General features: G+C 47.4%; 1 protein-coding gene across 10 annotated transcripts in view; it reads left to right on the forward strand.

Moving 5' to 3' along the window:
* slc2a9l2 (solute carrier family 2 member 9, like 2) overlaps positions 1–13,643 on the forward strand; it is an 85,892-nt gene that overhangs the window by 16,130 nt on the left and 56,119 nt on the right. For all 10 annotated transcript variants that reach the window (XM_084464191.1, XM_084464188.1, XM_084464192.1 and 7 more), the window contains 2 exons: positions 1,997–2,121; positions 2,392–2,537. In XM_084464191.1, coding sequence (XP_084320317.1) covers positions 1,997–2,121; positions 2,392–2,537 — 271 coding nt within the window. The remainder of the gene's footprint in view (positions 1–1,996; positions 2,122–2,391; positions 2,538–13,643) is intronic.

A 13,643-nucleotide genomic window follows, 5' to 3' on the forward strand; every position in this document is an offset into this window, starting at 1 on the left:
TTGTATATTTGTTGATGTTGTTATTGTCATGCGTGTTCTGGTTATTTGCGCATGATTAAACATGAGTCTTTATATGGCGATAAAACAAAGCTTTGTTGCGTTTTTTTTCCTTCTTTTTGAAGTGGGGATCGGGGGTGCGCCAACCCGGTTGGGACGTAAAGGGGGTGCGCAGGAAAAAAAGTTTGGGAACCGCTGCTCTAGATCTACAATCTCTTGTCTCTCGATCTCTTGTCTCGTGCTGGATGACGTAGCCTACACGGCCGAGAATCGGATAAGATTATCCTGTAGTGTGTGGTGTTCCGTCTTGTGTTCTAATCTTAATAGGATCGGAGAGCAAAAATCGGCTGCGATTCTCGTTAAGTGTGTGGTGTACTCCGACTCAAAAATCGCATAAGATCGTCAAAAATCGTGTAGTGTGGGGCAGCCTTTAGGTACTAGGGATGTGAATAACTCAAATTTTTCATGGTCGAGTGGTATGAACGAATAATCGATTATTCGATGTGTGCCGACATTCACAAAGGCAGCCATGCCTCACTTAATATCTTAAATGCAAAAAAAACAACTTTAACAGTGATCAGTGTTTGTGTTGTATGCATATATATTAATATTTATGCTTGTGTATTGTGTATATTGTTTTTCTGTACATGATTAATAATTTAAAAAAAAATAGTGCTACAGAACCAATATTAGTTCCGTCCGTTAATTCTTGTTTATTTGAAGAAAAAAAAAATGTTAACGGTCCAAATGTAAAAAATGACCCTCGGGAACGAATAATCGAATACTCAAATATTCTGACCCATCCCTATTAGGTACTCTTCTGCTTGATAAGAACACAGGCAACTCTGTGTTTTGGGCAAACATTACTTGATTTGATTATTGACATCTGCAATATGGGGAGGATCTGAAACGGTATAAATAACTCTATCAAACTGTATTCTGGACTCACTCTGCTAGAGAGGAGTCTAATGTATGCATGCATTAAACCTAGGATAATCGCATTCCAATGTATTGTGTGCTTTTTTGCAGTGGGAAATCTCATCTGGCCTAGACGCAATCTCTGTTACAGGAAATTGCCACGACAGTAGGCAGACTGATCTGGGATCTATTTTGAACGCCTGGATTAAAGGGAATTAGAGTGGTGCCTCAAACTGAGTGACTCTTTCCCAAAGGACCAGTTTTGGAGATAAAGGCCACACTTCATAGAGGCACTGGAAAATGCTCAGCTCAATGTGAACAAGAACAGGGCCCAACTTTAATTTTCAAGTACTTTTTTATTATTTTGACCACTGGTGCTTGTAAACTGATTTCATTGCAAACTGTGCAAAATATCCCCAAACAAATCCTTTTTTTAGTAGGTAGGATCATCCTGAAGAAAGAAAAGCCATGTAATTGAATTGCAAGAGCAGATTCTTGCATTGACAACATACTGTCACAAAATGTTTGTTTTGTGTCAGACACGTGCATGTGAAAATAATGAGACCTGACATGGAAAATTTAACAGTCTAAAAATCAATTCATCCATACCCATCTTGACATTTATATGTTAAAGACCTTCTGTCATGATCAAGCAAGACAATACCTAATTATTCAAAGACTAAATAATGCATAAATCAATGTTTTTTTCCACAGGTACAGTACATCATAATATAATACGAGTTGTATAACATAATGTTGTCAATGCAAAACTGTGCCGGGAAATAGTCTGACAATAAACCTTTAGCCTTCAAGAACAGGCCATCGTTTTAATATAAAAAATATTTATGAGATGCGGCACTAAAACCAAGTCTAGCTGTTAGTAAATAATTTATGTGAGCATTATATAGAGCCCAATATATCCAGGATCACACAGGGGTTCAGGCACCTGTCCTGTATACTTATTATTGAAATGCTTGGGCCCAGACCACCAGACCAGCTCTGCTGTAGACGCGTGGATGAAGCACCTCCACCTGTGGCTATAACTGATATCCTTCCCTCTCCTGTGTTTCTTTCTTGGCAGGAAGGGCACCTTGCTGCTGAACAACTGCTTTGCAGTAATAGCGGCTGTGCTCCTCTCCCTGGGGGAGAAGGCAGGCTCTTTTGAAATGCTCCTCATCGGTCGGCTCATCATGGGAGTGGACTCTGGTGAGTTTCTCTATTCCCCCTATGGGTCTGTGTCCAATAAGTCCTGCTCATTATCCCTGCAGTATAAATTGGCCTGTGTAAGTACCAGCAGCAGTGCTGTGTTGGGCATGTACAGGGTTATGAAACATTGCCTGGTACAGTGTTAGGAATTGACCAAATGTGTTCCGGATCTCATTATTTGATTCCATCATTATAATCGTCACTATGGAAAATGTCACATAGAGCACTGAAGATATCACTTACAAATACGTTTTTTTTCTTACACATTAGGTATTGCTCTCTGCGCTCTGCCAATGTACCTTGGAGAAATTTCCCCAAGGAATATAAGAGGATCCATTGGTCAGTTCAATTCCATCCTTATCTGCCTGGGAGTGTTCACTGGACAAGTGCTGGGGCTTCCAGAGCTGCTGGGACAGGTTGGTGCTATTGGGATTTTGCCCGCTCTTGAGCATAAGCTTGTTGTACATAATGGAACCCAGAAATTAAAACTAACTAAATTACAAAAATAGACATGCAAAGTGGTTAAATTGGTTTTAATAAAACATTAAATGTATTTAAACGTTATCTCTAAAAGTGTTATGCAAAGCTAGAGCTCACAACTGATTATAAAAAAAAGTTATAAAACATGAAATAAAAGGCTCTTGACATGTTCATGACATTTTAGATTTCATATTAGCAATCACCTCACCATGTTCTCCACTGTGAATCGGAAGGAGGGAGACCTTTATCGTCCCATTTTTTGCGATAAATGTACTTAATTTATTTATCAGAATATTTCACTATTTCAATCTATTTCCCGAGGCATTTAGTTATATTTCTCAACGCCGTCTTCATGAAGAATATGAATAGGTTGTCATGTTCTCTGCGTCACCTACCCTGCATACCGTGATACATGACTAGCCGCCTCACAGAGTTTCACGCTCCGCCGCCTTGGAGGCAGGGTGTAGCCTTTTCCACACTCATAACAGTAGTTGTTCATGTGACATGTTTTCTTTGTTGATCTGTTGGGGCTGAAAATAGACAGAATAAGCCAGAAGCACATACGCTCCAGCCGAGCCAAGTGAGGCTGTGTAATGTGGACAGTAACACGACAGTATATAAGCATTGTAATCCAGCCGCGCCTCACTCGTTTACATGACACTCAAAAAAGTTGAATTATTGGGTTAGTCCATCTATGATTGGATTACTAGATGCATGTATACACCTTAGTCAAGCTAAAATCTAATAAAATTGGGTTTCTCATAGTCGAATTAAGACCCCTAGATAATGCGATTCGTAGTCGAGTTAAGCGTGCATGTACGGAGTCAAATTGGATTATGCGTTGAATTGCGTTCTGCGCATGCTCGAGATCTTTTCCCGGGGCCATGAGCCCGAAGTAGAAGGAGACGATAGTCGTTGTCGCCGTCGGAAAACGAGAAATTGCGATTTATTTAAAAAGGTGGCGCAGAAGATGGAGGAAGCCGGTGAATGTAGTTAACCCCTATAAGAATTGTGTCCCGGCCGCGGGAGCGCGCATGGCATGCATCATTAAAGGTGGAAGCACACAGACACTATGCTTCGATTTCACCCAAGGCTGAATTAAAAGAACACATTTTTCTAAATCTGGGTCATCAACAAGGTTGTAAAGTAGTAACTTCGGGCACATCTGTCAAAATAAATGTTTTTTTCTCCCGACGTGTTTACGATCTTTATTCATTCCTTGCGATGCGGCGGGGAATGCCGTATACGGATGGGCGGTGGAGGGGCTGCTCTGGCGGGAGAAAGATGTTTTCAGTAGACAGCTGTCAACTCACTTCGGATAGGCGATTTATTTAAAAAGCTGGAGCAGAAGATGGAGGAAGCCGGTGTCGTGCCAATGTAGTTACCCCCTATAAGGAGTGTATCATCATCAACATGCACTACACACTACGCTTCGATTTCACCTAAGGCTGAATTAAAAGTACATGTTTTTCTAAATGTTGCTCATCAACGAGGTTGTAAAGTAGTAACTACGTTCTTTATTCATTCATTGCGCTGTGGCCGAACTGACGGGGGTATTCTCTGATATTATGAATCTTAGAGACTGCCTCGGGTTCTCCGACTCTCTGGTACTTCCACAACAATTAAAGACTCCTAGTGGGGTTTATCTCGCCCATGTTGAGAAGGAATTAGGGGAAAGGAACTTTGACTCTCTGAAGTCCAGATTGAAACGCGACATGGAGGAGAAAGCAATGTTTTCAGTAGACAGCTGTCAGTTCGGGACCATATCATTTCTCCGACGCTCCATTGTTCCGACCTCGTATGCAGACTCCTCTGCCGGCAGAGCCAGCTCCTCCAGCTGGAGTCGGCATACGACAAGAGGTCGGAACAATGGAGCATCCGAGAAATGATATGGACCCGAAGTGAACTGACAGCTGTCTACTGAAAACATCTTTCTCGAATGCAGGCGCCTGAGTTTGTTGTTGCTGGTGACGTAAAGAGGTCAACCGGTGGCTCTATTACCACTAGTTTAAATGGGTACAGCGCCACCTACTCACCGCCATGTATACTCGGACAATTGCAGTTGTCCAATTGCGGAGCATAGTCGAACTATGGCTTTAATCGGATTAAGCTGTGCATGTAAACGTACTGACTAAAAGTCACATTGCTCCTTAGACGTTGGCACGCTTGACTTCCATGTTAAAATGCTGAACAACCAACAAATAGGGACCCACTATGGCAATTCAGCTCCTGTATGTGCTGTGGTTGAGATTGCACTTTGTGCATGATCATGTGAATCTTTAACTATCCATGTGCTTCCTTGGAGATGTCGCTGAGCGAGAGAGCCACTTGGCAGTGATGGTGTAGTAAAAGCATTCAAACGACCATAAACAAACCAAAATAGCCAAAGTGCAGCAATGAACTGTTGCTCATAATGCCTCACACAAATCGAACATTACACGTCTTTGTTTGAATCGTTAATATCGATCTGATACAAGGGCCTTGCTTTGCTTCGCTGCTTAAGTCCAGTCCATCCTGTGTTGTGCCCGAGTAACTGGGGCACAAGTTTTTTCGCTGCACCAGTTTTAAACATCCACAAACAAGAAAGGAAATCCCCATTAGAGGAATTATATCTTGCAACACCAGATCAGTCATTTACTTACTTACCTGTCCTTGTGGTAAATGTTATGTAGGTAAAAATAGTAGAGCTCTAAAAACCAGGATTGCAGAACATCGCAGCACAATCAGATGTAAAAACCTAAACTCTCCAGTATCAGCACATTTGACTCAATTCAACCATCCAGTGTTCTCATTAAAATACATAGGTATAGAAAAGGTCTCTTTACCCCCTAGAGGAGGCGATTTTGACACCCTCCTAGCAAGAAGAGAACATTTCTGGATTTATAATCTTAAAACTTGTACACCTCATGGTTTAAACATCGACTATGACCTGAGATGTTTCCTGTAATGTTTTATGTGAATATATTCTATGTTTATGTGATATTCAGATTCCCATTCTCTCTTAGAATGGAAACTTTAATAATGTTTTTTCCTGTATAAACAGTTTTTTTTATGCACAAAAACTGTATTTTAGAATCTTTATGTCTAAAAACAAAAAAATGTATGTCAGAAGGTAGGAGGGTGAACAGTTGGTGTGCTGAGTGGGAGGGGTCTTTGATGATGGTGGTGGCTGTCTTGCAGCAGCGGGACGGGTACAGGTCCTGGATTGAAGGTTGGGCTGATATGGTGATCTTCTCTGCTGTCCTCACCACCCTCTGTAGACAGAGCCTTCTGGTCCGCAGCAGGGCTGGTAAGGATGCTCTCAATAGCACCCCTGTAGAAGGTGGTGATGGCGGAAGGGTGGAGGTCAGCTTTCCTCATCCAGCGAAGGAAGTGTACGTGTTGCTGTGCCTTCTTGACGAGGCAGGTGGTGTTGGTGGACCATGTCAGGTCATCTGTGACATGCGCCCCCAGGAACTTGGTGCTCTTCACAGACTCCACTGCACTGCCATTGATGGTGAGTGGGGTGTGTGTGGTACGTGCTTCTTCCTGAAGTCCACAGTTATTTATTTTGTTTTATTTACGTTGAGCTGAAGACTGTTGATGTCACACCAGTGGATGAGTTGATGTACCTCCTCTCTGTAGGCTGAGTCGTCATCGTCGCTGATGAAGCCCACTACAGTTGTATCGTCTGTGAATTTGATGATGTGGTTTGAGATATGTAATAGAGAATCAACATGAAGATTAGGGCTTGATGGAACCGGTGCTTCTAATATTTCAATTTGGAGATTTACGGCTGCTGTCAATTTCGGTCATTATCATATATATATATAAAAAAATGAGGGTTATCTGATGTATTAAATTAGGGTTTATAGTACCTTGTCTAAAAATTAATCAGTGCGTTTGGTGCCTATTCCAACCATGGCTAACGAGTCATTCTACTGGATAATGTGTGATCTTCAGGACTCCTGGAACATGGTTCATTGAGAAAGGTTATAATGAGAAACAACAAATCCAGAGCAGGAGTTTGAACTCTGCACTCCCGTGATCAGTGGTAGATATTACCCAGTGCATCAGGGAGACACAGACCTCCAGTAAGGAAAACTGGGATGCAGCAGGATGCAGCAGCAGTGGCTCTTGTCCATTAATAATAATGTTGTGCACCATGCGCATCGCTGCATCCACCACATCCCCTGTGACCAACACTAATTGCCAGCCTTCCGACAATGGTTAAATCAATCGCGTGATCTCTCTCTCTCTCTCTCTCTCTCTCACTCTCTCTGTCTCTCTGTCTCCCTCTTCCTCTCTGTTGATCTATAGATATCACAGTATAATATAGATATAACAGTGTCTCTCTTTCTTTCTCTCTCTGCTCAAATTAATGAATCATTTGATATCCCTCGTCACTCATTTTAGGGTGAGGGGGTAGTGCTCCCTACCTGAGAAACTGTGATGTGTTTTACCTGTAGTTGTTTTCAGAGGATTTCGACCAAGTTGAGTGAACATGATGCATGCCCCCCCCCCCATTTCTCAATCTACGCTGACATTTACACATGATTTCCAGCAGCAATAGACTATTTACTCATTTCTAATTTATAAGGCTCAGGAGTTCATCCATCAACCCAAGGAATCGGAACTGTATACATTTATTTATTTACCAGCCACCTCTACGCTGCTATTTGCTCTGCCAGACACATTTGACACATTTGACAAGAGGCCTCAGACCATCAGCATCTCATATGACGCACTTGATGAATATCTCCATCCTGTATTTTCCGGCTTACTATAGCATGGAATACAAAACGTGTGTTCCTGCCCTTTGCGCTTTGTGTTAATGAAAGGCGATGATAGGGCTTGACAAATGATCCATACCCTAACCTTCATGCCTGTGCAATGACCGGGATTCTGCCCGTCGGGAAACATGTTTAATTCGGGTTTACAGCACCAACAAGCTTGAAGCAGACATTTCATTTGAGGCGCGTTGACACCTCACATTAGCTCTGTACAATCTGAGGCCTTGTCCGACCGCTGTGGCAGCCCTGGTGGATGGGGTGTTAAGAGGTAAAAATCAATGGGCTGGTAAAAGCAGCCTCACACTTATAATGAATCAATGAATGAATGCATTTATTATTGGTCAGAACCAAAGGATAGGGGTAAAAGCGAGTAACAAACAAATGTCATACATACAATGTGTTTGCATATACATGGATACACCTGCCTACATATATACATACATACATACATACACGTCTACATATACCCATATGGGTCTGTACTTATCTAGTGTCATGTCTTTGAACCCTTTTTTAAATTAAAAGACATTCCTATGTTTTAATCTGGCAATGCGTTCCATTCTCTCTCTCTCTCTCTCTCTCTCTCTCTCTCTCTCTCTCTCTCTCTCTCTCTCTCTCTCTCTCTCTCTCTCTCTCTCTCTCTCTCTCTCTCTCTCTCTCTCTCTCTCTCTCTCTCTCTCTCTCTCTCTCTCTCTCTCTCTCTCTGTGTGTGTGTGTAATGCATGGGGAACACACATACACACTAGGGAATACTTGAATAAATTTATTTGAAGGGTTAGTGTCGGTTAGAGTCGTTCGCAAGGTTGTTGTAATGTTCTTTAGCAAGATTAGTTTTTCCAGGCGCTTGTGGGTTGCTGATGATGACAGTATTCAGCAGTCGCACACACACTAGTCGGGCATGGGGCTGATGCATTGACAGAAACAAAACATCATGTGTGACGCAAAGGTGAAAAGTGGTGAAATGGGAAAGTGTATGCATTTCTGTTTCCCATGAAAGAAAAGCAATTGCCCATACATTGCTTTTGGGTCTGAGGACCTACTTCCCATCCTGCCATGTGGGCTTGTACCTTGTATTTCTACAGGGGCCTGGTGATGGAGGATGGCTTTGCTCCACGCTCTAGGGATTTGTTTTTGCAGGAGAAGGGGAAAAACAACACAAGTAGTCCATTTCCCCCCACCCGCTTATATTGCAGCAGGTCATCTTGTCAAGTAGAAAGGTTCTGGGTTCCATCCCAAGAGCCAATGGGGAGGGAGATGGCTACCATACAAATATTGTTAAAGAGCTGCTAGTATATTGTGCATGTTGTTTTTATGTTGTTGCCACATTTAAAGCACAACATCAATGCACAGAACAAATGGCAATGACAAACAACACTGGGCTTACAAAACAACAATATTTTTGTTTTGTTTCCTTGAACCATGTGGCATAGATCAACACTGACACGTCTTTGTCAAACTGCATTTCCAAACAGACCGGCTCAGACTAGAAAGGCTTTGCTGTTGATAAAAAAAAACGTGTGTATGGGTGGTTCTCCCTTTCATACACCCTTTTTCTCTCAGAATTATATTACACAATGCTGCCACAACCAAAGTTTCAAAAACTTGTTCCTGATTCGACACAGGAAGGCCAGAGAAGTCACAATAGTAGTAGATAACTCCTAATGATGATGCCATTTCTATTTCTGCAATGGCATGGCATCACTCTGAAGAAAGACTAACCCAAAGGAGCGCAGTGTTTCTCATGAATGGCGATGACCCCAATGTCAATTTGTATACATTTTGGAGCCTAATTACGAAGAAGATGTGTAATTGCTTTGCAGCTGATAAACAGTGGCGGTTAATTCGATTTCACCCATCCATCCAGAATTACCAATCGATTACCAATGACATGTTTGATTTCACTTGTTACGTGAGCAGGACGAGCGAACCCAAACGCAGGACACAGGGAGGCGGAGACAGGGTGAAAGGAAGTGGGATTTATTGAACCAAGGGGTAGTCAGGCAGGCGAGCGTTCGTTAACGGGCAGGCAGTCAGGCAGGCGAGGGTCCGGCGACAGGCGGGTGGTCAAGCAGGCTAGGGTACGGCGACAGGTGGGTGGTCAGGCAGGCGAGGATCCGGTAACAGGCAGGTAGTCAGGCAGGCAAGGGTTTGGCGGCAGGCGGGTGGTCAGGCAGGCAGGTGATCAGCAACGGTAGACAGAACGGAGAACTAAAGGACAGGAAAAGGGTTTACGAGGAAGTCAGAGAAACTGAACTAGACTCTAGTAATGCTGGTAGGACCTTGGTAGTTGTATACGACGAACTGGCGCTGGCTGATCGAAGATCACCGACTGAAGTAGGGAATGGAGATTGCAGATTGCAGACAGGTGTGTTGGGAGAGTGAGGACCAGTGGCGACAAGGGGCCACTAGATAGGGGTGTTGGACCGTGTAGCCGGACGTGGCGTAACACGCCTCTCGGCGGACGCCCAACAATGGATGGGTGATCCCGATGGAAGTCCCTGATGAGTGAGGCATCCAGGATACAATTCCGGGGAACCCAGGAGCACTCCTCAGGACCGTACCCCTCCCAGTCGACGAGGTATTGGTGTCCCCGGCCGCGACGCTGGACATCGAGGAGACGACGGACCGTCCACGCCGGGTGGTTGTCAATGACCCTGGGAGGAGGTGGGGGCGGAACGGGGGGAGACAACGGGCTGGTGGAGACGAGCTTGACCTGGGAAATATGGAAGGTCGGATGCACATGGAGGGATGGAGGAAGTCTGAGTCGGGGTTAACGATAGCCTCGATCTCAAATGGACCGATGAAACGGGGGGAGAGTTTGGGGGGAACTCCCTTCAAGGGAAGGTCTTTTGCCCGAAGCCAAACCCTCTGTCCGGGAGCGTACTGGGGGGCAGGTAGACGGCGCTTATTGGCCTGCAACTGGGAGCGGGAGGATGTGCGGAGTAACGCACCGCGTGTGCGTTTCCACGTACGCCGGCACCTGCACAGGTGGGTCTGGACTGACGGAACCGCTATCTCGACATCCAATTCGGGGAACAGGGGTGGTTGGTATCCCAGCGAGGCCATGAAAGGGGATAACCCTGTGGATGCGTTTACCAGGGTGTTATGAGCATATTCTACCCAGGGAAGCTGAGTGTTCCAAGAGGTGGGGCTGGCGTGGGTGATGCAACGGATTGCTGCCTCCATCTCCTGATTGGCCCACTCAGATTGTCCATTGGACTGGGGGTGGAATCCGGAGGAGAGGCTGGGTGTGGCACCTAGAGCACCGCAGAACGCACGCCAAACCTGAGAGGTGAACTGGGGCCCTCTGTCGGATACTATGTCCGCTGGGATGCCATGCAGGCGGAACACGTGCCGAACCAATAGATCTGCGGTCTCCCTTGAGGAGGGGAGCTTGGGGAGAGCGATTAAGTGCGCGGCCTTAGAAAATCGATCGTGGGCAGACCGGTGACGAAGTCCAGGGCAATGTGTGACCAAGGACGGCTAGGGATGGGTAGGGGTCGTAGCAGGCCGGAACGGGGACGGGTCGAGGTCTTGTTCCGGGTGCAGGTTGCGCACGCCGCAATAAAGGAACGAACGTCAACGTCCATGGTGGACCACCAGAATCGCCGGCGGATGAAATCCAACGTTCGGGTGATTCCCGGGTGGCAGGCGAGCCTGGAGGAATGAGCCCAGACCAGTACCCTGGTCCCCCGTACTGCGTCCGGAACGAACAAGCGGTTGGGGGGACCGGTACCGGGGTCTGGCTGCTGCCTCTGCGCAAGGCGTACAGCGGACTCAACCTCCCAGGTGAGTGTGGCGATCAGACAAGTGGGTGGCAGGATGGTTTCGGGGTCTGTACCGGGGTCCTCGGGGGAGTACAGACGGGACAGAGCATCCGGCTTAACGTTCTGGGAGCCGGGACGGTAGGTGGGGGAAAAGTTAAAACGACCAAAGAATAAGGCCCACCTGGCCTGTCGGGAGTTCAACAGGCCAGGCCGCCAAGCTTGACGGCCAAGAGCTCGCGGTTGCCGACGTCATAGTTTCGCTCCGGCGGGGACAGCCGGCGGGAGAAGAAGGCACAGGGGTGGAGCTTGTGGTCGGAGGGAGAGCGCTGGGAGAGGATCGCGCCCACTCCGGTGTCAGAGGCGTTGGTCTCCACCACAAACTGGAGAGAAGGATCTGGTTGGACGAGAATGGGCGCGGATACGAAATGCCTCTTGAGGCCCAGAAAGGCGGTCTCCGCCTCTGGCATCCAAACAAAGGCACTCTTGGTGGAGGTCAGGGCCGTGAGGGGTGCCACAACTTGACTGTAGCCTCGTATGAATCGACGGTAGAAGTTGGCGAACCCTAGGAACTGCTGCAGTCTCTTGTGGGTTGGGGGTGAGGGCCAATCGGCCACTGCAGAGACCTTGGAGGGATCCATCTCAATCTGGCCTTGGCTAATGATGTAGCCCAGAAAGGAGATGGATGGGACGTAGAACTCGCACTTCTCTGCCTTAACATAAAGTCTGTTCTCCAACAATCTCTGCAGAACCTGTCGAACGTGAATCCTGTGCTCCTCCACGGACTTCGAGAAGATCAGGATGTCGTCAATGTAAACAAACACGGAATGATTCAACATGTCCCGGAGAACGTCATTGACCAGGGACTGGAAGACCACGGGGGCGTTGGTGAGTCCGAAGGGCATAACTAGATACTCGAAATGGCCCAATGGGGTGTTGAACGTGGCCTTCCACTCGTCTCCCTCCCGGATACGGACCAAATGGTACGCGTTGCGCAAATCTAGCTTTGAAAAAACCACGGCTCCGTGGAGGGAAACGAAGGCAGAACTGATGAGGGGCAAGGGATATTTATTCTTTACAGTGATACCGTTCAGACCACGGTAGTCAATACAGGGACGTAGTGAGCGATCCTTCTTACTAACAAAGAAAAAACCTGCTCCTACTGGCGACAAAGACGGACGGATGATTCCGGCGGCGAGGGACTCTCAGATATATTCCTCCATGGACTCCCGTTCAGGACGGGAGAGATTGAACAGGCGGCTGCTAGGAAGAGGGGATCCGGGAAGGAGGTCAATAGCACAATCATAAGGGCGATGAGGCGGCAAGGACAGGGCATGGGATTTACTAAAAACCTCACTGAGGTCGTGATACTCCTTCGGGACAGAGGACAAGTCGGGAGGAGCAGTAGCGGAACCGAGCTCCGGCGCCCGAGGAGACTGGGCAGAGCGTAAACAGTGGGAGAGACAGTGTGTACTCCAGGAAAGGACTCGTCCGGTAACCCAGTCGATCTGGGGATTGTGGATCCTAAGCCAGGGGTAGCCTAGAACGACCGGTGAGAGGGGAGAAGAAATCACGACACGTGAAATGGACTCGTGGTGATTACCCAAAATGAGCAGGTTAACAGGAACGGTACGACGCTCCACCCGAGCAAGTGACCTCCCGTCTAGTGCCTGGGTCTCAATTGGGGAATCCAGTGGAACGTGTCGATCCCCAGCTTGTGAACCACCTCTCGGTCGATAAAACTCTCGTCTGCACCGGAGTCAAGGAGGATGGAAAGCGGAAGAGTTTGTTCCTGCCACAAGAGGGTGGCACACAGCAGGGGACGGGAAACCGAGGGATCCAGAGAGCGACTCGTCAGTATCCCTGGCGAGGAAATGACCCGTTTGGCCACAGTAGAGGCAGGCTCGGGCGAGAATCCGGCGCTCCCTCTCCTCGGTGGAGAGGTGCGTGCGTCCGACCTGCATGGGCTCGGACTCAGCAGGAAGCGACCGCTCGTGACGAGGAGGAAAGGAAACCGAAGGAGGGAGGCGAGGTGCTGCAGACGGCATGGAAACAGGCGTTGAGGAAGAGCGTAACGCTCTCTCCCTGCGGCGTTCGCGTAAGCGATTGTCCACCCGAATGGCGAGAGCGATCAAGTGCTCGAGATCCGAGGACTCCTCCCGGGAGGTCAACTCATCCTTAACGTCACCACCCAGCGTGTTCAGGAAAACCCCCTGCAGAGCCTCCTCATTCCAGCCGCTCTCCACCGCGAGAGTCTGAAACTCGACTGCAAAGGAGGCGACGCTGCGGGAACCTTGACGGAGAAGTAGAAGCCGTTGAGACGCCTCTCTGCCCCGGACCGGATGATCGAAAACCCTCCGCATTTCCTCGGTGAAGGCGGAATAATCAGCACAGACCTCGGAACCGCGTTCCCAAACCGCCGTTGCCCAGGCGAGAGCCTCGCCCCGCAACGCACCGATCAGCGATCCGAGCCTTGTCGGTGGGGTAGGTCTGGGGCTGCAGCTCG

The sequence above is a fragment of the Micromesistius poutassou genome (assembly GCF_964030765.1).
Source record: "Micromesistius poutassou genome assembly, chromosome: 2".
NCBI classification, from domain to species: Eukaryota; Metazoa; Chordata; class Actinopteri; order Gadiformes; family Gadidae; genus Micromesistius; species Micromesistius poutassou.